The sequence below is a fragment of the Photinus pyralis genome, unplaced genomic scaffold (genome assembly GCF_008802855.1).
Source record: "Photinus pyralis isolate 1611_PpyrPB1 unplaced genomic scaffold, Ppyr1.3 Ppyr1.4_LG4, whole genome shotgun sequence".
NCBI lineage: Eukaryota > Metazoa > Arthropoda > Insecta > Coleoptera > Lampyridae > Photinus > Photinus pyralis.
This window is the reverse complement of record NW_022170511.1, coordinates 45442911-45466264: the sequence shown is the minus strand read 5'-3', so window position 1 is coordinate 45466264 and position 23354 is coordinate 45442911. Positions and strand designations below refer to the sequence as shown.

The 23354-nt window shown below is 39.1% G+C and overlaps 6 protein-coding genes across 13 annotated transcripts; 4 read left to right on the top strand and 2 right to left on the bottom strand.

Moving 5' to 3' along the window:
- Window positions 1-186: 186 nt before the first annotated feature.
- On the bottom strand, window positions 187-1262 carry LOC116168436 (protein-L-isoaspartate(D-aspartate) O-methyltransferase-like). Its single transcript, XM_031484267.1, has 4 exons — window positions 1065-1262; window positions 761-1016; window positions 502-712; window positions 187-455 (listed from the first exon to the last, which is right to left on the bottom strand). Exons 1-4 carry the CDS (start codon window positions 1156-1158, stop codon window positions 294-296), a joined length of 723 nt encoding a protein of 240 aa, XP_031340127.1. The 5' UTR covers window positions 1159-1262; the 3' UTR covers window positions 187-293.
- Window positions 1263-2233: 971 nt separating this feature from the next.
- On the top strand, window positions 2234-3176 carry LOC116168443. Of its 3 annotated transcripts, none has more exons than XR_004144768.1 (5): window positions 2234-2438; window positions 2482-2600; window positions 2654-2710; window positions 2757-2956; window positions 3031-3176. XR_004144768.1 is itself a non-coding variant. In XM_031484277.1 (5 exons), the coding sequence occupies exons 1-5, from the start codon at window positions 2357-2359 to the stop codon at window positions 3082-3084; spliced, it is 417 nt and encodes a 138-aa protein (XP_031340137.1). In that variant the 5' UTR covers window positions 2234-2356; the 3' UTR covers window positions 3085-3176. The 3 variants fall into 3 exon arrangements, 2 of the variants coding, with proteins under 2 accessions (XP_031340137.1, XP_031340138.1); XM_031484277.1 differs by having other exon boundaries at window positions 2757-2861; XM_031484278.1 differs by lacking the exon at window positions 2757-2956.
- A 107-nt stretch (window positions 3177-3283) lies between these two features.
- On the top strand, window positions 3284-15822 carry LOC116168417 (voltage-dependent calcium channel subunit alpha-2/delta-3-like). Of its 2 annotated transcripts, none has more exons than XM_031484231.1 (23): window positions 3284-3420; window positions 5047-5128; window positions 5178-5282; window positions 5330-5479; window positions 5529-5775; window positions 5822-6216; window positions 6264-6396; window positions 6447-6629; window positions 6679-6965; window positions 12462-12545; window positions 12592-12663; window positions 12712-12786; window positions 12831-12935; window positions 12987-13058; window positions 13111-13304; window positions 13350-13462; window positions 13519-13594; window positions 13645-13856; window positions 13904-14043; window positions 14657-14911; window positions 14956-15203; window positions 15253-15454; window positions 15500-15822. In XM_031484231.1, the coding sequence occupies exons 1-23, from the start codon at window positions 3326-3328 to the stop codon at window positions 15548-15550; spliced, it is 3576 nt and encodes a 1191-aa protein (XP_031340091.1). In that variant the 5' UTR covers window positions 3284-3325; the 3' UTR covers window positions 15551-15822. The 2 variants fall into 2 exon arrangements, with proteins under 2 accessions (XP_031340091.1, XP_031340092.1); XM_031484232.1 differs by having other exon boundaries at window positions 3340-3413.
- A 508-nt stretch (window positions 15823-16330) lies between these two features.
- LOC116168439 (phosphoserine phosphatase) lies at window positions 16331-18471 on the top strand. Of its 4 annotated transcripts, none has more exons than XM_031484272.1 (6): window positions 16331-17463; window positions 17525-17714; window positions 17759-17893; window positions 17937-18082; window positions 18127-18288; window positions 18336-18430. In XM_031484272.1, exons 2-6 carry the CDS (start codon window positions 17584-17586, stop codon window positions 18428-18430), a joined length of 669 nt encoding a protein of 222 aa, XP_031340132.1. In that variant the 5' UTR covers window positions 16331-17463; window positions 17525-17583. The 4 variants fall into 4 exon arrangements, with proteins under 4 accessions (XP_031340132.1, XP_031340129.1, XP_031340130.1 ...); XM_031484269.1 differs by having other exon boundaries at window positions 16332-17445; window positions 17502-17714; XM_031484270.1 differs by having other exon boundaries at window positions 16332-17463; window positions 17502-17714.
- Window positions 18472-18923: 452 nt separating this feature from the next.
- Window positions 18924-22292, top strand: LOC116168420 (WD repeat-containing and planar cell polarity effector protein fritz). 2 transcript variants are annotated; one of them, XM_031484241.1, is made up of 6 exons: window positions 18924-19106; window positions 19154-19289; window positions 19339-19864; window positions 20276-20988; window positions 21033-21234; window positions 21575-22292. In XM_031484241.1, exons 1-6 carry the CDS (start codon window positions 19027-19029, stop codon window positions 22246-22248), a joined length of 2331 nt encoding a protein of 776 aa, XP_031340101.1. In that variant the 5' UTR covers window positions 18924-19026; the 3' UTR covers window positions 22249-22292. The 2 variants fall into 2 exon arrangements, with proteins under 2 accessions (XP_031340101.1, XP_031340102.1); XM_031484242.1 differs by lacking the exons at window positions 18924-19106; window positions 19154-19289 and having other exon boundaries at window positions 19386-19516; window positions 19576-19864.
- Window positions 22239-22985, bottom strand: LOC116168442 (probable 28S ribosomal protein S10, mitochondrial). Its single transcript, XM_031484276.1, has 3 exons — window positions 22817-22985; window positions 22507-22767; window positions 22239-22462 (listed from the first exon to the last, which is right to left on the bottom strand). The coding sequence occupies exons 1-3, from the start codon at window positions 22910-22912 to the stop codon at window positions 22298-22300; spliced, it is 522 nt and encodes a 173-aa protein (XP_031340136.1). The 5' UTR covers window positions 22913-22985; the 3' UTR covers window positions 22239-22297.
- Window positions 22986-23354: the final 369 nt, after the last annotated feature.

Below are 23354 nucleotides of genomic sequence, written 5' to 3'. Positions count from 1 at the left end.
CTTTGATGGCGTTTATAACGTTATAATGGAGAACGACTAAGGTGGTTAATCAAATGATGCCTTAAAATTAGTTTTAGCACAATTTTCACCATTAAACAAACATATTCGCTACCCACTTCTCAAAGCAAAGATCATACTTATGGTTAATTTTATTACACAAAAACGGTTCATTCAATAACGTTAAAATAAAATTTGTCATTCCTTAAAATTCACAGCAATTTAATACAGGAGTTTCATATAACTGACTAGAGTTTAAAATATAAGATAAAAGCGACGGTTGGGGTAAAAACCAGTCAACGCCAAGGCGCCCACTGTTTGGATTTATCGGTGAGTGGTACATAAATAACCCCCATAAGTGGTGTACGTCTTATGCTGCCATCTTCTAGTTTATCAATTTGTTCGAGTTGTTGATCTCCTCCTGCGGGGCCTACAGGTACGATTAAACGTCCGCCAATCTACAACGGTATCTCCATTATTAGTGCGCAAACTCTAATTAGCTACCTTTAATTGATCGATTAATGGTTGTGGTACTGTTTGTGCAGCCGCACCTACGTGTATAGCATTATAAGGTCCCAAATCGGGCACACCAAGTCGACCATCGCCTACTTTTAAGACTACACGATTTGAATCTAACAAATCCTTGTTATTCTTTTCAATATTTCTTAGCGCGACTGTTACCAACTCTGGAATATGCTCTACACCAACTGCCAAACTGAAAGGCAAAATATAAACCTTGCTCTCGAAAATGTATGATTTTTACCCAGTTTTGCCAAGCATAATCGCCATACATGACGTAAGATAACCACTACCGGAACCGACATCGAGAGCTTGTTCGCCTTCAACTAACTTATCTTTTAACAACTCTAGAGCGTGTGCGTGCATATGAGGAGCGCTAATAGTGACACCATACCCGATACCTTGTGGTGCGTCCATGTAAGGATTATTTAAACAAAAATTACCACGATCCACCCCCAACATCGCACTCTCCACCGTATCACTTTTAATAATGCCATTTGCTTAAATTTGTTTAATTAATTCTCATTTCCTTTTATTGGAAACCATACCTCTTAATTGTTGTACCATGTCAGAGTTCGACTTTCCGTGGGATCTCCACGCCATCATAATTAATTGGTAAACCAAAAATAGATTATTACGCATTAATCGTAAATAATAGGATTACATTAACCAAACCATAACCAACAATATAATTTTCATCGCAAATCGCCCATTTTGAAAATTTCCATTGACACTGACAGCGCTAAGATGGAGCCACCTTTCAAACGGGGCTACCAATCTAACAGGATGACCAACATTAACGAAACTATGTACAGGGTCTGTCAGCTACCATTGTGCAGTAAAGTGAGTTTTTTACTCAGTAATTAAGCAACGACGGAAAGTAATAGATCTCTTCTAATATACGAATTCTTTTAATCGCGAAGAAAGGAAACTATTGTGTTACGATTTAAAGGGTTACCAGGGGTGCTCGAGGGAAGAAGGCAGGGGGAAGCACAAGCGACACGCTGGACGTTTGACGAGGGAGAGTGCGAAACAAAAAACCCTCGTGTCAGATCCGAGGCCGTGGATCCCAAGCGGACACGGTGACAGAATTTCTAACCACTGACAGGATTCTGTGGATGATCAAGGTTCTGCACGTGTTAATACTTTGCTCACCATAGGGTGTTGTCAGGAGGATATGACGCAAAGAATAAGAAGAGTGCAATAGCTGATGAGGAATGCTAAGGAGACAGTCGGTCATCATAGCTTCTTTTAATTTATAAACAGTGGACGTCAGTGAAGGTATACAGCCCTGATGACATAATCAAACGAACTATTAAGAAATTATGGGAAGCGAAATGACTGCAAGTCTTTGGAAAAACCGTAAATGAGAGGCAGCCCTTCATACGTGCAGCTTCTACGAATGACCTAAACTGGCAGCTTTCATAAATGTGTAGGTACGTACAAGCACCAAAGGGATCATTGGAGATCACGATTTCTTAAGATTGGCAGTGAAAGTCTGGGAGGTACGTGTAATAAACGAATCAATTTATTGATTTGTTGGGTTTCATCGTCTCTAGGACCTCAGAAGAGCCGCGTGTCAAAGAGTCCAAAGAATCAATATTACAATTAAGCCTTTAGCTAGTAGACCAAAAATGTGTAGTCTATTCTTTAACATATTGAGCCAATGTATTATTTAAAAAGTTAAAAGATAACAGTTGGCTCTGACTGTCACTAACATTCACACTCGCATTCACAGCTGTTATTCGCAATGACAACCAAATGAAAAATTTTAAGACGTGCAACGCCCTAAAAACCAAAAAATTCCAAGTCAAAGTCCCTTGGTACATTTTCTTAAGGCATGAACGCCATTATACCGATCATTTGCGTAATTTACGCAAACGTCTTCTCAATAGATGCTTACCTTGTACCGGGAGCATTTGGTAACTATAAATGAAATAATTCAATCGATAACTGATTTTTAAGGGGGAGAGTGTTATGAAATAATTTTTCCCGTTCTAAAAAACCACAATCTCTTCAACTACCATAAACTACAGAAGATGATTGTGGACGTTAATAACAATGCGCAGAAATTATGGTCGGAGGTTAGTAGTAGTTGCGCCCACCAATTTTGCTGTAATACTTGGTTTGCTTTAAGGTGGAGGACGATTTAATCGATACCTTTGATGATGATGTTGCATACTGGAATCGTATGGTGAGTTTTTTGCTGGACATTTTCGCCGTTCGAACATGTCCTGTAGATTACAGGTACTGCAGCTTTGCACTTCAGCGCCAGGCAAAAGAGGATTGCGTATCGATTTGTTTGTAGGACGCTATTTTATAGTGCAATAATCTACATCACTCGGGTAAGGGTCAAAAAGTCGATGGCCAAGAAGTGAAAATTGCAGTCACGAGTGCCAATTTCCTTGAGAAAATGGTCAAAGGTCTCGATAGACAAAAAGTAAAAATTATTGCGCACTTTATATTTGTTAGGTAGTAGCTGCTGCAAAATAGTATAATTGTTTTCATTTTCAGCAATTTATTTTATCGCTTTACACGAAGAAGGAAATACCTACGCATCTCCACTAGTTCTGGATATTACTAGAAAAGTACATGAACGTTGCGCAGAATGTTAATATTAAATTGTTTGTTATCAATAAATCAATAAATTGTAGATTATATGTAGTGCGATTTTTTTTCTTGGTGCGTTCAAATTTGTAACATTTTTTGGAAGAGACTGCGAACATGCGCGCAAGTTTTCCAACTGCAAATTTCGACGACACTAGAAGTTTTTGTCTAGAATTCATACAAAGTTAAAGTGGACTTGAAAATGCGTGTGGCGGTGTTGGTGTACGTTTTATGTGCCTTGACGATACAAAAGTGCCATTCTCAAGAGCACGATCAGCTGCACGAGTTAGGTAAAATGTAAGTTAGTAAACTTTTGGAAGTTCTAATTTAAGCGAAAAACCAATGAGAGTAAATAAATTTATAGATGATTACTGCAGGGGATGCTGAACTGGCGACTGCCTGTCGCGTCTATATTGATTTGAAACTATTCTACTATCCGATTAAGATTGTGAAAATTTCATTTTTTGATTTCAAAATAGGTTTTTAATTTTCAATTTACTTTTCAATCCAATCCGAAATGTTCGCGTATCGAACAGAAATTTAGCTTAGAAATATACTTTCTTTTGCGTACGTATACCTACATACTCCACGAAATCAAGTCCTAAGCCTAAGAATTATGGCTTATGTTCTAGCCACACGGGCACGATCGTTTGAGATACAAAGCAGCCTTTTGGAAAGACCAAAAACCAAATTTTCTTTATTCCGCCTCTGTAGATGTTACCCTAGCCTATAGCTGATACGTGATAAACCATATTTCGGATTAGCATTGAAAGTTGGTTTGGTCCAAGCCAATAAGCCTGAGGAACTTCGGATTTTATTAAAATCTTGCATACGACCACGCGGAGTGCTTTATTCCCAAACATAAAATACGAGGGAGGACCTATAGCTATAGCGATACAAAATTTCAAAGTCCTCTGTGAGATCGATGGTACTTCAGAGCGCATTTTTTTGTGGCAAGGCAGTATTCTGACTTGCCGGTTAATAAGATCTTGTCGGGGACTACCACATTCCTTTTGTCAGTACCCACTTCCGACGTCTCGTTCACCCGAAAGCAAAAGGTGGTTAATTTCGGACGGACCGACATCATCGAGATTTTGTTTGATTTGGATTTCTGAATCCTGGTGCTTCAAAACGTGTATTTCCGTAAAAAAGTGGGGGGGGGGTCATTGTTTTCCCCAATGACCTCTCTTACTAACGCCAGGGTGGTAATAATATTTTCCGGATTTAAATTCAAAATCGGGTGTATTCTAATTGTAACTGCAATGTAAATGTCCTACAATCCGCATTCGTTGATTACTTTCAACGTGTTATGTCGAAGCAGTGGGTTCTTATTGTCTATGGGGCCTTTTTTGCAGATAGCCTTTGTGTCTGTCTCTAGACATCTTCCGTTATTAATTATTTTAGATTGTTTTGGTAACAATCAATCAGAAAATCAATCCCCTCAAGGTCCCAGAACTGGGACCACTTATATGCTGAAGACTTTTTTTAAAGAAAGGTTTATTTAAGCACTTTAAAAAAAGATTCTACACTATTTCCCAGATAGGATGCACCATAGGGAACTTGGCAATGTATTTTTCGCGAAGGATCCACGATGCCTTTGAAATCAGAGTTGGACTCTAATCTCTTTCTACCATCAGGCAATACGTTGAACGCTAACTTCAAATACATATCAAAGGCCTCGTGGATCATTCGCGAAAAAATCTATTAATTCTGTTCGCCTAGGACACACGGTATAAGTTTTTCTCGAAAAATGCATTGTTATCCTGTTATCTGACCTTAAAACTCTCTAAAATTATTTTCAAACTTGGGTCTTACTTAGGACCATTTTATAATTCCGATTATCTTTTGTTTGTAAAGAATTAGCTTCGCTAAAAATGACCAAAAAAAATCATGTAAAATATTAAAAAGACGTGTTTTCCAAAGGGTTAAAATATGGGCGGACAACTTGGGAAAAGAGTTACAATTTATTGCCGAATCCGCAACGCGCAGAAGTAAAGTAATTGAGGTACGTAAAACAGCGATAGTGCCGTCTTTTAAGTGACAACCTTCTATAGAGCTTTAAACAAACAAAGGCCGTCTACGAAAAGGGCAGCAAAATCATGGAGGATATCGCCGACAAGCTGAGAACGATGATGTTGGAGAAAGAGAAGGCTGTGAAGGTAAGGTCGTTTTAAAAAGTTCAATATTGCAAACGTCCGAATTACAGAGAATAGTTGAACGTGCCGAGTATCTGTCGTATTATCGAAAGCCACCGATTTTTGAAAACAGCACGTATGACTACTTCAACGCGGACAACATCACCAATAGCACGTGGGATCGAGAATTAGAAGAGCAGCAGTATAATGATCGATTAGAGGTGAGCGGATGAAGCCTGTCGGTTCCAACAATTACCTGACGCCTTCCAGCAAATCCAACAATTCAAATGTGACGATGCGCTAAACCACAAAGCCGGAGTGGAAGTGCAGACCAATGCACCAACGCAACAATTACGTTTCGACAAGAATGACGACCAAGAGTGCCAGGTGCGCCCGTACGTCGAACGCAAGCCGGGTTACTTTCGCCACCTTCCCCTGGTTTACCACAGCGGTTTCGACGCCGAAGTCAACTTTAACTACAGCGTTATGCGAATTGCAACAAGCATCTTCGACAGAGGTTTGTAAAAGTGGCAAGACCGCCACAGTAAATCATTTCGTTCCAGAGGAGCCACTTTTAAACGACATACGATGGTCTGAAGCTCTGGATTTGGTCTTCCAACAAAATTACCAGGAGGATCCCACATTGCTATGGCAATACTTCGCAGGACGAACCGGGTTTCTGCGACATTACCCGGGCATCAAGTGGTCAGATGAGCAGTATGAGCGAACTTACGACTTTCGGACGCGCGCTTGGTTTCTGGAGGCCATTACCTCGCCAAAGGACGTCATAATTCTGTTGGATATGTCAGGGTCTATGGCCAAATACAACTGGTTTATAGCGAAATTTCTTGTTAACAATATACTGGACACTTTAGGTGACAACGATTACGTTAACATTTACTTGTTTAACAACGAAACGCGTCCTCTTGTGGATTGCTTTAATTACACACTGATGCAGGTAACTATTTCGAGTAAGTAAAATGAGATGGAAAGAGGTTGTTGAAGGCGCACGAGGAAAACCTGAGGCTACTTCGTGAGAGTTTGAATAAGTACACTCCCGATACAACTGGTAACATGAAAAGTGCTTTTAAGCTAGCCTTTGCGACTTTGGAACATTTTCGGAAGGACGAAGGGAAATGTGAGTGTACACCTGTGATCAGCAATAGGTACATGAGTTTAACCTTTCAGCGCACTGCAACCAGATGATAATGTTTATAGCCGAAGGGATTGACTATGATTACAGCCCAGCCGAACTGTTCAAAACCCATAACCGAACAGAATATTACACACCAGTTCGGGTTTTCACATTTCTAATCGGCACGTCCCCATCTGACGAAGTGGAGATGGTTTGGATAGCCTGCGCCAACATGGGTACGATCCAGATGCTAAACATTACACAGATTTGAACTTAGTCTTCTAGGTTACTACGTCAATATCAGTCGAGATTCTGAAATAGCGGAAAAGGTGGTGAAATACTTGACGGTACTGTCGAGACCGTTGAATATGAATTCGGTCATTAAACCGGATCCGATATGGACGGGGACCTACGCCGATTTAGCCGATAGACGTATAACGAATTGGTTATGGCAAAAGTACGAAGGAAACCAGCAGAGGCAGGTTTTCGTTGACTACACGCGTACCACGTATACGCAGTACAATTGCGTTTTCGATCAGAATAGTATGCACTTCTTGCAGAGCGACAGTCACGTAAGTTTCCGCGATAATTTAATTTATAATTAATTTAGTCTAGTGATTGTAATAAAATCTTCTCAAAAAGTTTTCAGTTGCCTTTCTCTAAAATCAACAGTTCCCCAAGGCCATTACGATGGGGAGCATTACTTTTCTCAAGATCAGCTGGGGTTATACCAAAAGGATAGAGACCGCACTTACAATCTTCCTGTACGTGCGTTAGGTTTTTAGTAGTGTACCGAGCATAGGTCATCTAGCAAGGTACTAGAAGAAGCGCCACTCAGATCCAAGGTTTTCGGATCCACTCACTGATACTCCATCCCTCTCCTCCTATTCTCGCAGTATCCTAAGCTCAACTGATATTAAGTTGCACCAACATGGTACAATCGAGTGTTACAATTTTCAGTTTTGAAAAAAAACCTTTCCCATCAAATTTGCGCATATTGGAAAGTAGATTAGTCCTAGCCCTACATGAAATTGTATACTATGCGATCAAAAATGAGTTGCTGTCGCGATACCTTTGGAATTTTTGTTTACATAGGAAATCGTATTGAATTTGAATTTCCAAAGGCGACTCGATAGCAACTCATTTTTGTCCGCCCGTTATTAGATCAAAACAAATATTTTTTGAAGGAGAGCCATCCCCCACTCTCTGACAGGGGAGGGTGAGCCACCCCTAAAAGTGCATTTTTTGAGTTTTTGGTATTTTACAGGAAAACTACGACCTTTATCAAAAACGGTGTGGTTACTTATTCAATGCTAAAAGTGAGAATCTGTCCAGGGTGCGCCATCTAAACCTTCCCTGTTTCAATATTTGATAACTCCGTTATTTGTCTGCCGATTTTGACAAATGAACAAGATTTATTTTGATATACAATGCCATTTATTGAAAATAAATTCAAAATACAATATCGATCAAATAACCGCCTCCATTAGATACATAAGAAGCGGCCATGTCTGTGAAGTTGGCCTGGATAAAATAGCCCGGCAGCATCGCATCATGCTAGATCGTTAGTGCTTTGTTAGTGCTAGTTAGTGCCTCATAAGTTAACATAAGGGCTCAAACCGTTTTCTCAACATAAAATTTTTTTTTTGTTCGGGTCAACTTCACGTTTGCCCGAACAATGACTCCAATTTGCATCAAATTTTGTACATCGTTAGTGCTTTGTTAGTGCTTATTAGTGCTTCATAATTCAACGTTAGGACTCAAACCGTTTTCTCAGAATACTTTTTTTATTTGTTCGGGCTAACTTCACGTTTGCCCGGACAATGACTCCAATTTGCATCAAATTGTGTAAATCGTTAGTGCTTGGTCAGTGCTTGTTGGTGCTTCATAATTTAACGTTAGGACCCGAACAGTTTTCTCAGAATAAATTTTTTATTGATTCGAGCCACTGATGGGGCGCGGACATTAGGACACAGATCCTAGGGGACTAGACGTTGTAGCGCATACACAGATCAAATAAGTACAATAACATTGGTTTACTTGTTATACCTTTTATTGTCCTACCTGCAATCTAATCTCTGCTGGTGATCTACATGATGCTTGCGTTCTAATGTCCGCGTCTCAATGTCCAATGCCATAGCGCCGGAATTTCGTTTCAAAGGCAAAAATTTGTTTGGTAAATTTTAGAGGAAACCGTCTTTTTCATAATTTTTACGTTTTGCGTTTTTATTCAGTACTTGCCTTACATGATATGTAGCAAAATATGTTGTTAATAGTTTTCATCATTTGAAATCCCTTAATGGAACTTTCTCGGAGCACGGAGTGTACCGCATCGTTCTAAAGGCTTTCTATTGGCCAATTTGAATTATTTTGAATATATAATTCTCAACTATTACAATTAGCAAAATAATTAATTTAACTGCTGTTTTAATTAATTTTATATACATTCGTCTTCGTCCTATAAAAGGAATAATTCTTATCACCCAACAATGCTGTTTGTATGTTACGACACTGGCAGGCATGTCTTGGTGACAAATGGTCACAGTTTTATTGAAAGTATTACCTGTCCTCTCTCTTTTCTAGTCTAAGGCTATAGACATATTCAGGCTGCACTACAGCACTTGATTAAGAAAGCAGACTCATCCGCCATTTTGGAGCCCACTGACAGTCTGTCAGATATTACGCTGTGTTGTTTGATCGTTATGTTGTGTTATGTTGCCAAGGTAACTTACTGTCATGAGGAGCACGTGTTTTGCAAGCGTCAATTGTCATTGGGCTCCAAAATGGCGGACGAGTCAGTTGTGGCATATATAGTAGGTATAGACTAGACAGTTACGTCACCGTCCGGCCCATCAAAATTTGTAAACAAGAATATTTTACGTTTCGTTGACGGTGCGGTAACGGAACGATGACGGTACGTATAGATGAATCGTGCTGCATGCCAATGTGAAAAGAGCTACGTCAAAAATGAAGTTTGTCCCCAACAGGAAAATGTATTTTAAGAAAGCGGTTTGGGTTCTAACGTTGAATTCTAAAGCACTAACGAAGCACTAACGATTTATAAAATTTGATGCAAATTGGAGTGATTGTCCGGGAAAACGTGAAGTTGGCTCCAATCAATAAAAAATTTATTCTGAGAAAACTGTTCGGGTCCTAACGTTAAATTATGAAGCACCAACAAGCACTAACGAAGCACTAACTATTTATAAAATTTGATGCAAATTAGAGTCATTGTCCGGGCAAACGTGAAGTTAGCCCGAACAAATAAAAAAGGTATTATGAGAAAACGGTTTGAGTCCTAACGTTGAATTATGAAGCACTAATAAGCACTAACAAAGCACTAACGATCTACAAAATTTGATGCAAATTGGAGTCATTGTCCGGGCAAACGTGAAGTTGACCCGAACAAAAAAAAATTGTTATTTTGAGAAAATGGTTTGAGCCCTTATGTTAACTTGTGAGGCACTAACGAGCACTAACAAAGCACTAACGATCTAGCATGGTGTGATGCTGCCGGGCTATTTTATCCGGGCCAACTTCACAGACATGAAGCGGCCCATTTTCGGACATTTTGCATAGTGTTTGACAGCATTTCGGGCGTAATATCAGCAATTTCTGCTCTTATATCCTCCAAGGCGTTTCATTTTGTCATATGTAAAAAAGTTAATCAACTTTGCAGTTTTGTATCAGTGGCAATAGAACAAAAGTCAATACACCTAATCCATAGAGAATTTTATGCTCTACAAAAAAAAGTATCTACGCCTTTTTTGAGAAAGGGTGTAGTTTTCCTGTAAAATGCTTTAATCATCAAACGCCCTATAATCGCATTTTTCGGCTTGTAGGACTAGGACTAGATATGCCGAATAACTTTACACAAAATGTTCTCAGAGACACTATTCACTTTTATCTTCCCTGTAGGAGGAAGTTCTTGTACAGGGTATTTTTGGGGAGCTTATTAGTTAAAAGTTTCTGGGAAAGTGAAATAGGTAGGTTTTCGAAAATTTGTTATTCGCTGAAGGCCGAATCGATGTAAAATATTTTCAAAATGGTCGCTCTTCCGGAAATACCGGAAGTAGCTAGTAACTTCGTTATTTTAAATAGCAACCCTATTTTTTATTGCATTTTTGGATTCTACGTGAAATTTCAGTTCTTTTGATACCCACATGTCTATATCTACCATTTATGGTTTTTAAGTTATTTTGACTTTAGACAAAAAAAATGGCAGATGCAGACGGTAGCTTGATAATTGATTACTACTTGAAAACGGTTGTGGTTATGGTAACCCATTTTTGCCAGTGCATAGAGAAAAATAGGGCTTTCTTTCAGGGGCGGACTGGCCTGGGGGGGCGGGTGGCGATTGCCACCTGGCCTGTACGTCATAATGGCCCGTTGGAAATTTATAAGTATGTGCTGTATTTAGTTTCTTGCACTATTAATAAATTATTACACGTTTCTCTAATTGGGGTTGATGTTAGGTTGTTAAAAAATTAAAAAATTATGTTTTAATTGAAATGTTTTACAATGAATTTATCATTTTTTGTCGTAGCATGAAAGTGCTGAAATACAATGATAGGCGACGCGCCTCGTTTGGATTGTATATTTTGTTACTTTTAATTATCAGCTGCAATTTAAAAAAAAACTGTATTGTAATTGATTTCCGAAAAAGGAGTAGGTACCTTAAAATGAAGCAAAAAATGTTTTTGTGGTGCACCGCAGAGCTACCCCCCCGCCACCTTCATTACTACACTAATACTTTAATGGCCCGTAACCTATGCAATTCCACCTGGCCCGCCCCTGACTAGAAACCAATTTCGAAAGAAAATTCAAAGGGCTGTAACTTTTGAACTAGTGGCCCAATCTTGGAACTGTTTGAAAGCAAGACCCATTGTTGAAAATAAGGCTAATATCGGTGGATATTTCACGGCGTACCCCCCTAAATTCGTTGAGAGACGCGGAAATGGCTTTGGGTTTAAATATTGTGCATATACATAAAACCCCAAAAAAAACTACCATAAAACGGCATGTTTATTCGCCATAACTCTCATTACTGGTGCGATCAAAATCTTTTTTTTTTTAAATCGAGAAGTACCTACACTTCCAAGGGTGAAGTTTTAATGTGCTCTGTGCGTTGAAAAATAACAAGATTTTGTGTTCCGTGTGAATCAAGAAAATTTGAATGCAGAACGTTATTTGGGAATTTTACGTAATATTGTTGTTGAACAGCAACAGAATATCCGCCTTTGCAGGAATATATTGCTATGTCAACAGGACGGTGCCTCTGCACATAATGCAGGCATTATTTCCGAGTTTTTAGACGCCATTTATCGAAAACCTCGGGCCTATTCGTTTCCCAGACCTTTTCCTCTTAGGTTTCTTTTTGTGTGGATATGTAAAAGGCACAGTTTATGCCGGGGTGTTCCTCAACAAGAGAAGATATGATCTTGAAAGTAAAAAATGTACTTACAAGCCATTGTGAATTGTGTTTGCAACACGAAGGCTCTCATTTTGAGCATGGTGTTGAAGAAGAGAGGGTCTTAGAATAATATTTGATCCTATTTTCATATAGTTTTGGTTTCCAATTAGCTGATGTCTTTTTTATTAATTAATTATTTAGATTAGACTTACCAATGATATTAAAGAATCCTTTCCTTGATTTGTTTAAAATTCGATTGTCATAGAATCAAGGCCGACTACTAATATAGCTGCAGGGACATGTAATATCAAAATATGCCAATTTCGATTCTATATCTAATTCAATAGTAAGAAAATGGTCATTTCAGTAAAAAAAAATGAGTTTTTAGTCTTTGAATCTTTGGATCTCTCCATAGGTGCGGTCGGAAGCAACTTAACTTTCTTAAGTACACTAAAAGAAAGCCCTAAATATTCTTTCTCTATGTACTGGTTACCATAACTACAACCGTTTTCAAGTAATAATGCAAAATTTGTAAGCGAATCCTCTCGAGAAACTTAAGAGAATATCTAGTATATCCAAAAAGCTTCAATTGTAGTAAAAAAAAGCTTCAGACAGATCCCGCGACTAGCTAAGGGAAAATCATTGTCATTTTCAGGATTACGAACATTACTCGGAGCCGCGAGATTTTCATTACATGACCACTGTTTCGCTCCCTGTCTACGATCTTCGTCAGGACGCTGTAAGTACCACAAGCGCAAACCAAATTAAACACAGCTTTTTCGCAGACGGCCGTTTTGGGTGTCGCAGGTCTCGACGTTCCCATAAGTTACATAAAAAAGCTCACAATGCCCCATCAGGTACGTAACGCTTTCAATCTTTCCAAAGCTGAAACGTCCCCTTTTCAGATCGGTGTGAACGGCTACGCCTTCATCTTGACTAACAACGGGCTTCTTCTGTTACACCCAGATCATCGCAAAGAGGTAAGTATTAGAGATTAACGCCAAGAGTAGAGAATTCGTTACAGTTTCACAACATCATCAAACCAACATTCAATCGAGTGGATCTGACTGAAGTCGAACTCATTGATGACCTCAACGAACCCAGAGATTTCAACAAGAGTCTCTTGGAGGTATTGTCTATTACCTACATCCGGTAGCCCTTGCGTAAACGTTGATTTTAGATGCGGGATCGGATCGTCAGGCAGATGACTGGACACGACTCGTTCCAGGTCAAAATTCACCTAGACAATATGGTAGGTACCTATGTTAACGCGGATGAGTGTCTAGTTAAACTTTTATTTCAAGCGCCGCGTGTTCCTGAGCCGTCGGCACTATTTCTACACGAAGATTGGACCGTTCAGTTTAGTGATCGCAATACCCGACAACTACGGATTTTACAAGATACGGTACGAGTCGAAGAATGGAAGTGACACCTTGCAGAACAGCAAGCAGTTGAGCGGTTTGAGGCTTACCAAAAATTGGAAAGTGCACCCGGAGTGGTACGTTTCTTGCACAATCGTGCTACCGTTCATGCTTTATTTAAGGTTATATTGTAAGCATTACGGGAGGAAGAGGTTGAAGTTTGACACTCCCGAAGAAGAATTGCTCTATTTCTTAAACGATCTTGAGCAGCATGGATGGAGGTGGTACAAATATTGTATGTATTCCACTTGTAAAGACTTCGGGTGAATAACTGCATGGGTGGTCTTACAGGTCAGCCCAGTCTGGTGACGCTTTTGGTTCTGGATGCCAAAGCGACTGAGTGGTTTGAGGAACGAAATACAAACTGGTAAGCACTCTTCTAGCGAACGACGCCAATTACGGGTACGTTATCCACAGGTACAACATTATGAGCAAGTATCAGATAGCGATCGCATTCATAGCGACCCATTCAGGTTTGACCAGGTGGAGGACAATAGAAGACGACGATGTAGACCCGCCGTTTATTACAAAGAATAATAAAGCTATTGACGAAATTTGGTATAAAAGAGCTGTTACTCATAGTTACGCGAATCCGAAAAGTTTCATATATTCGGTTCCTATCGACACAGGTGAGCGACTACTCCAAACTTAACAGAAACTAAAAGACATTCTCTAGCGTTAGATAACGAAACTCTTGTAACGGGTGCTAATGCCATCTTTCGTGAAAGTGGATCGAAGAAAGCTGCAGCGGCTGTTGTTGGGTTTCAGTTTAATCATGTCGTCTTGGAATCAATTTTTAAAAAAACTACGAGCGATGTAAGTGCATTACTACCGGGCGATCAAAAATGAGTTGCTGTCGAGTCGCCTTTGGAAGTCCAAGTTAAGTACGATTTCCCATGGAAACAAAAATTCCAAAGGTGACTCGACAGCAACTCATTTTTGATCACATAGTATAACAACGCCATATCCAAAGCCACCTTTAAATGTGCCATAATGAAACTTCCACTATCCTTTTGGTGTTCAAAAATACCCCATATTTTGTTACCGAGGTTGACCGAGGGGTAGGATCCGTCGAGATGGCTATTCATCCCAACCGTATGCATTAATAAAACTTTCAGTTCAAAATCCGCACTTTTACCTGCCATAATAGCTATCAACACACAATCTCGGTGAAAATGTTTTACTAATCCATCACTATTGATAATGGATGTTGTGATATTTGCAACTTATTGCTATGGTGTGTTTATACAATCATTATCATTAGTTTCGTTGGTTAGCAACGCACAATAAACCTTTGTTTCTATTGGCTAATTCTTAACGATTTTTAGTAGTGAACTAATGATAATGATTGTATAAACCCACAATTAGTCGCGACATCGACACGTGACATTGTGGAAAACTGATTATCACTTTCCGATCCATACACCAGTGTGGAGATCGCAGTTGCCCGCACAGATGCGATTCAGATGAGCTATCCTGCTTTGTGTTGGACAACAACGCTTACATAATCGTGAGCGACGAAGGATACACCGGCGCATTCTTCGGAAAGGTTCGTCCGGACATTATGAAGCACCTAGTCGAAAATGGCCTATACCGTCGCGTAAGGTTTCTCGATTATCAGGACATATGCTACTTGGATCCCCCGAGCCCGAAGTCCAAATCACCAGCGTCCAGAATTACGCTGGTAAATAGGCCAAACTACGACAACGCGCTCTAGTTTCGAAATAGTTTTTAGCAAACATTTATGGTATTCTTAAGGGCTTCTTGTGCGTACTGTTTTACTGGGTGCAGGGGTTTTTGGGAGCGGTAGTTAAAGATGATCCATGCACCCGCGCCATCACCTCCCAGTACGAAAAGCGAGCAATTAATAAGTCGCTACCTACTCCCTGCGATCGCCAGCGTTGGCTGTTCAGCTTGGAACGCGACACATACACCAACACCAACGATAATATATTCACGATACCCAACTGTCTATGGCAAGTAATTCGTTATCAACCCCGAACGCCATACTTAACACTCTTCCAGGCCTTACATCGTGTATCCAATTCCCAGTAGCAACCTGATCTTGCTGGTGGTGAACCGGCCATGTGAAGTGGACATCCAAGACTACCCCTACACACCGGACCCAGTCGAATTGAAGTACAACCTGTCAATGCCCTGCTACATTGCCACCAAAAATAATTATACAAGAAGACAATATATCACATGCATCAACAACCACAAGAGGGTAAGCCAGTGGAAAAACTTGCGCAAAGTCATAATGCAATTGCAGGAGTACAGCCTGAATTTAGACCACCAATTTTGTGGTGTCACTTGGAAATAACTGCTTCGCTGCCTAACGTTAATTGTATATGAGACTGCAAAAGCGCCTTCTTGTTTATATACGCCAATAAAACCGAACAAACCACTTTATTTAAGGCAAGCAACTCTAGCTCAAAATGAGTCTCAAGTGCCTTATCTTAAGCCAGAGGATCTTCGCAAAGTTAATTTCCCTAAGCCTAAGCTAATTTTTGAACAGAAAGCACAGTTTTGTAAATAATTTTAAACCATAATACACCGGAAAATGTACTGCAGGTCATTAAACAATTACAAGTAGTATCTCGCTGTCGAATTTGCCCCGCACCTAGAACTTTCAGACCGTTTACTGTTACTTTTTGGGAATAACGATCATGTTCTAAATAATACAGGGTGTCCGTTATGTATGGAATATAGTATACCTATATCTCGGTAGATATCGAATGTAGGTATACAAAATTTTTCTAAGTATATGAAAGTTGTTTAACATTTTATTTCCCATAATAAGGCAGCTTTCAATTGTTTAAACGACTATCGAAAGACAATTGATTTTTTTTTAATGGCAATGCAACTTTTCATTATTCGATGATCTAACATGTTAGTTTCCATAATATAAGAAAATTTTTAAAAAAAACTTATTGTTATCAATCACATCAATAACATTAATCAAGATATCCTACATCTAAATAAAACAAATGAATATGTACGTTTGTTACCATTTTATTGCTAATTTCATTTTGTCTTCAAGGTTTAATAAGAAACGTTTTCAAATGAGCCTAATAAAAAAGTGCACTGTCTTATAAAAAATTCAATTTTTCGTTACTCATTTGTTTTCAGAAATAAAAACAGCTGAATGCTGCCGTATTATGGGAAAGAAAATGTTAAACAACTTTTATATAGAAACATTTTTATACTCATATATTCGATATTTACCGAGATATATACTTATTCCATACATGATGGGCGTCCTGTATATTATTATCAAGAAGGCCTCTCCCAAATCATCCGACCTGTTCCACAGAATGCTGATTTCTACAAGAATACACAGATCAGTTTCCTGCTAACTTAATTAATAGCGATAAACACCTACCCACCGTACGTTTAAAACACTACATTTCATATTATATTGGAATCGTGAATCGTAATGTTACAATATCAATACTTATTCTATTATTCTTCCTTTAAATTATATATGTGTACGAAAGTTAAGTATAAAGAACTAAAGCATTTTAGCGCATTTTTGAAAAAAAATATATGACTGGCTGTCTGGCTGAGGTCTCAGCAATTAGCTAGAGACTTCAAATTTTCACTAAAAGCTTTCTGATAATAGTATAGTATAGATGTGCAGGTTGTAGTATATTTTAAGTTAGATCACTCGTGAAATCGTTAATTTTAAACTTTGCTAATAAAATACTGATCTGTATTACCAAACACGAGACCAAAAATGCGCTTTCATCATGTATATGCTGAACTTCCATTGTGTATATGCTGATTTACAACTTGTTTACAAAAAAAATCAATTACTTAATGCGACCTGGACAAGTTTTCTCAGAATACTACATTGGGCGCGTAGAATCCGAAAATAGCTACATATTAGTGTCCACCCTCATTCGGCTAAATACTGACCATAACTGATGCCGAAAATCTCGCTTTTACTGTTGACAAATAGAAAAAAATAATACCAAATAAAAAATAGGACACGTCTCCACTCCACCACGAAAATAACCCAAGGAGACAATACAACGGACACTAATAAATTAGGCGCTCCGCTGACCGCTTGTTGCACTTGTGTAAAAACCAGCGCCCCCTGCGTACAAAATAGTAAACAATCATTGTCAAGTGGAGGCTTTCCAGTCTCAATTATTTCGTAGCCCATTCCGTTGAAGAACAAATCGTGTGGCTTTTAATAGCTCATCAAAGAAGGTATGTTTTAACTCGATTGTGAGTATGGAAACAGACTGATTTACGAAATTATTTAGGGGTCACCTTTGGCCTTAGATAGTGATAGTTGAACCTTAGATAGCGATAGCTTTTCTCCGCCTCGTTGCCGAATTGAGAAAAATGGAAGACGTCCTCAAAGTTTGGCAACGCGCAGACGCCGTTTGCTTAGATGTCGATTCGACCACCATTCAAGAAGAGGGGATAGACGAACTTGCCAAATTTTGTGGGAAAGGAGAAACTATTCGCAACCTGTAAGTGCCCTCACAAAGCACGTGTGCAACGCAGATCATTTTAGAACGTCGAAAGCGATGGGAGGTAAGATGACCTTTGAGGAAGCTCTGAAGCTGCGCTTAGACCTGCTACAACCCTCACTGACTCAAATTGACGCTTTTATACGAGATAAACCAGCCACTTTGACACCTGGAATTGAGTAAGTAGACGCGCCTCAAAGAGCCTAACCACTCGCATCTTAGAGATTTAGTTCAGATGCTTCACGAGAAGACGGTACCGGTGTACTTAGTGTCTGGTGGATTTAGAAGACTTATTGGTCCAGTTGCGAAGAGATTAAACATTCCAGAAGGACGCATTTACGCCAATACCTTACTGTTTTCTGATTCCGGTAAGAATTGGATCATTTAGACTTTACGAACGTGATGATTTTAGGCGAATACGCCGGCTTCGATATAAACGAACCGACAAGTAGAAGTGGAGGAAAGGGAAAGGTAATTGAAGAGTTGAAAAGATTGCATGGATATAAGAGTGTGGTAATGATTGGCGATGGTATGACTGATCTAGAAGCATGTCCGCCAGGTGACGCTTTTATCGGTAAGAATTTGTTAGGTAGGTAAGCCTTCTCTAATTAAGGTTCTTAGGTTTTGGTGGGGTCGTCATAAGAGAGGCGGTGAAAGACAAGGCAAAATGGTATATTTTAGAATTTCGCGAATTAATTGACAGTTATAAACAATGATTTTGTGCTGAAAAATTCGTAACTGATTAAGTAAACTGTACAACAACCTTTATTATTTTTTTATGGCGCTCGTATAACCTCTCCCGGAGTCCCCAAAGACGTCATCGTTTATTTAGCATCATGCAAAATGTGTTTAATAAATTACGATTGTTTATCCATACATCTCTGACTCGCAATATTGATTGAAAGAGCAGTTGGAAGCTCATAATGCTCGTTCAGTAACTGTTTCAGATACTTTAAATTCTTCAGCGTCTCAACTTCGAATTTTTAAATCCCTTCCAGTTCTTCAGAATCCACCATTCCTCGGATTTTGGGATTGATTTTCAAAGAATTATACTTAATTTTAATAATAAAATAATACTTTTAGTTAACAAAAGATTCGGGTATATCGAAACATCCTATATATTTAAATTTAAAAGTAGTTCAGTTTTTAAAGATTATACGAGCTACTGAAAGTATTCACTTGAACTACAAGCTTCTTCACATCCTCGCAGTAGTTCAAAAGCATGTCCCGTTTTGTTTTCATTTTCACATTTCAGTTTTTGGAGAAATTTTTTACAATTTAGGACAGATGTGGTTTAGTTTAGTGCGTAAACATGTATTTATTAAGCGACATACACTTTTGGAGTACATTTGAGGACATTATAATAAAACATGTAGATTTTTCCGCCTTTAAGTAAGTATGCGAATTGCGAGGGCCCTTTAATTGTAATTATTTTTCAGATACTTTACACGTAAAGAATCTAACGATCAGTTATTGTATAGGAGTAAGAAAAGTTATTGCGAAGGACGAGGTATCATTTGGCATCCTAATAACAAGCGTCCATTTAAGGTGAAAGATCGTTTGAAAGAATTAGAAGTAAGTTATTTACATCACCTCATTTGTGTTCTTAATTGGGTGATTTCAGGAATGTCTACTACAAACTAAGGTAATCTGTACCTCTTGTGCGGGAAATAACTTTCAACTTCTTCTGGCCAACGGTTTACTAGTGGACATTACCGTTGACCCGACCACTTGTGACATTACAAATATATCATTTAACAAATCACTAGCTGCAAAAGTACAAACGGAATTGATCTGCCACGGTAGAATTGACAAAGAGCAAATCGCATGCATAAGCACTGACGGACGTGTGTTTTGTCAGGGGGGCATGTGGCGCGAGGGCTGGGTTATCGAGAGTGGCGCTAAGAAAAAAATTGACCTGCATAATGAGCTGCTGTGCGTGTGGGGAGGCGTCAATGCGGAAAAACCGCAACCTTGGAGTCCCTTGGCAAAAGATCACCAACGTGCCAATTTACTGCTGTATTGGGTTGGAAGTAGGGGGCCCGAATTGTTCGCCTATAAAAAAACTGAAGGCGATCCCATTAGTGTTATTATCAGTAAGGTGCTTAGCAAGAGCTTAATTTCGGTCGAACAGAAAGTTTCTTTGAGAGGTAAGGGAGAAGGAACGTAAGTATATTCCGTTCACATTTTCCCATAAGGGTTATCCTCACTTACTATAATATGTTTTCTTGGTTCGGGGCATGGATATTTGTAAATGTATAGTGGGTTGGGTGGATAGAGCAACCTTTGCTGAACCACCCCCCTCCTCACTTCAAAATAAAATTTTAAAAACCATCTTCATAATGTCTATTGCAGTACCTACATATCAAAGGTATATTGATGATTGGGTCATCAAAAAAGGCATTGAAAAAACAAAAATTCCAAAGGTGACTCGATGGCATCTTTTTTTTCCAAATTTCAAAAACTTGAATCAACTTAGAACAAATGAAGTTTCGCAAGGTCAACCCTTATGAAAAAAAAAACATTAGGTTTGGCGGAACGATTTTATAAATTCATTGCAGGGGCGGTGTCAATTGAAGTAAATGTTTTGGAGGTAACCGCCAACGTGTTGAAGAGAACGTCGGTCATTTCTGTACCTCTCCAAACTCAAATTAGTTGTTGTTCCTTAAGTAACAATGAAGGTCGACTGCTGCTGGGCTGCATCGATGGTTCAGTCGCCTTGCTCGATCGTATCAGTGGTGCCACTCAAATAATTAAAAGTTCAATTATACCTACACACGCAATTTGGCACACTTACGATGCGATAGCGGCCATATCTAACGAAAAGGGACAGCTGCAATATTTTGATACCGCCTTAAATCGCATTAACACACAATTTAATGCGGACGAAGGTATTTCGATACCGTTGCTGGATTTATCGAGCTATTTCAACTTGCAACCGAACATATCCACGATTAAGTGGGGGAGATGCGGCATTATGGTTATTTTCGAACACGGGCCTTTAGCCATCGTGACACACTTGGACAAAGGTCTCACATTCGCTTCGTTAGTTCAGCAGTACATGAAAACCGGCAAGATTAAGAAAGCGATCTCTCTGTTGCTATCGTGGGATTGGGACGAGCAATTTTATGCCGTATTACAGTTTATAATTTTGTCCCTTCTGAAATCTCCATTAACCGAGGAAAGTTCTGAGAGCTTACAGAAGGCACTAAGTTGCTTTTATAGTCCGATAGTGCGACTTGATAGCGAGATAAAGGATAAATACGAAGGACGGGTACAGTATTCGCATGCAGAAAATGTTAAGTCTTTTGTGTTCAGATTTTAGCTTTGACACGGCGGTTTTTCCATCAATTGGTGCGATATAAAATGTTCGAGACCGCCTTTCTTTTGGCGGTCGATATAGGCCATCACGATCTGTTTATGGATCTTTATTATTGTGCAATAAAAATGAATGAGAAAGAAATGGCCGCTGCTGCTCGTGCACATGCGTCTGCTATACTGAGTAGATGTTCGAGTGAAGGTAATTTGAGAGGATCAATCCATTTCAAAATTGCCCCAATTTTCCTACTTTATTTTATTATAGTTGGCCATGAGGACCAATTGACAATCATCAATTATCTATTTGACTAGACACTGATCACGATATTGTCATGTTAAAGTCCCGATCTTTGTAGCAAACGAATATGTACTCGTTTGGTCTTATACCTTTGAGAGCGCAATGATACAATTGTTTAAAAAATCTACACACAAACCCCCCATTCCTCTGAAAAATTGGCCTAGTCAAAAAGTGGTAAAATCGGGTGATTTGAAATGGATTGACCCAGTACTCAAACCACAAATGATTAATGTATGCCATACAGGCTCCTGCTGTTCTCAATCGTCATGTTCCCAATGTTCGGAGACCTACACAGATGAGAGTAACGAAAGTGAGAAACTTCAAACTGCTCACGAACACATTTCCGCCTTCACCACTAATAGTGACTACCTGACAACGAACTTTAACGAATGTGCACCGAACACTTACAATGAATCTCTAACAAAAAAATTTCCACAACCGCCACGACTGTTGCAAAACTTCAACGAAATCCAAGCCCCACCTTTACCAATAGCACCTACGTTTACCGCCCAATACTCACTACCTAGTCGACTTATACCGCCCCGTCCCTTAATTCCGAAACCTCAGGTGAGCAGAGAGCGCATGTGGACGTACAATCCCCCGCTTCCACCAATTCAAACTGCGGCCCCTCCCGCCCCATCCGCCTCTCAACCGACCCAGCAAGCGAGCAGTAAGAAGCAGCAGGCGAAAGTCAAGTTTTCGGATACCGTGACCGCCTTCATCGTTCCCGAAATTAAACGACCGCCCAGACCTCCACCGCCACCTCACATAACTAATCCGCAACGCGAACTTGCCGATAGTCTACCCTTGTGTCATCCGAACGAAGACTACTTAAAAGATTTTACCCCCGTTCGACACGAATCGGACGATACAATTACAAAGCCTAAGATTAAAGTTGTTCATTTTGGTGTTGTTTAATACGCATTTATATTTTTTTATATATTATACAGAATATTTTTATAGCTCTTTATTTTTTACGTGGACCGCCTAATGTATCTAACTGATCCTTTAAGCTGGCCAGCTCTAAATCGGGTACGTAACGGACGTCTTCATGATACTGCTCGTGTTTTGAAACGTTTACTGTTACACCAGCGGGTGCGCTCGAGTCTAGCACTCGCAGTAGTGTGGCCAACTAAAATTGATATATGAAACTTGCGTTGCGAATTTAAGAAATACCTGTAACGAGGTTATCATGTTAATTTGCAAGGTTCTTTCGTACACTTGCAAATCAAACTGAGAATTGACAATTTCCGTATTTGGTTTGAAAGTGTTAATTTTTAATTGCTGTGCGGGAGTTGCCCAACCGTTTTCGACGTCCAAGTTCATATTTTTCATCATGTTGTGTAACCATTTTTGATAGGACTCTAAAATGCAGTAGTCGTGCCCGTGTATTTGTACATTAATAATGTCGTAGGCCGGAATTTTTGGTTTGAAATGCTGCAAGTGCAATTTAAATTCGCTTTAATTATAAAGTATATCGCGGTACCTGCAAGTAGTTCGGTTCGTAAAGGTCTGTACTGTAAAGACGTCTGTTTTTTAACGCGAAATTTCTACTAAAAGTCCATACATTTCGTAAAAACATTTCTATTATTTAATATAAATTAACAGGATTTTGGAGGTTAGATTTTTATCTGAGGTTATGATATTACGAAGTGTCTCACATACCAGCCGTTTACTGTGCCACAGGAAAGATACAGGGTAATTCAATAAAACATTTACGATTAAATCTGAATTATTGAAATAAATTACCGTTTGCAACGACAAATTTAAACTGAAATTAGCTTAAACGCTATGGTTATCGCAATAATCGTTAAGATGGATTTAAGTCACTTTACGAAGTTTAGCTTACAATGGTCAGTGCAAACGGCCATAATAGGTAATTGAATTAGCACACTTAGAACAATGATCAAGTTTGCAAGAGTTGTGTATTGTTTGTTACCGAGTTTTCTTATAGCAAAAATAAACGAATAATAGCAATTAAGAGTAACACAGACCCAGCCGCCCAGATATATTTTGTATCTTAA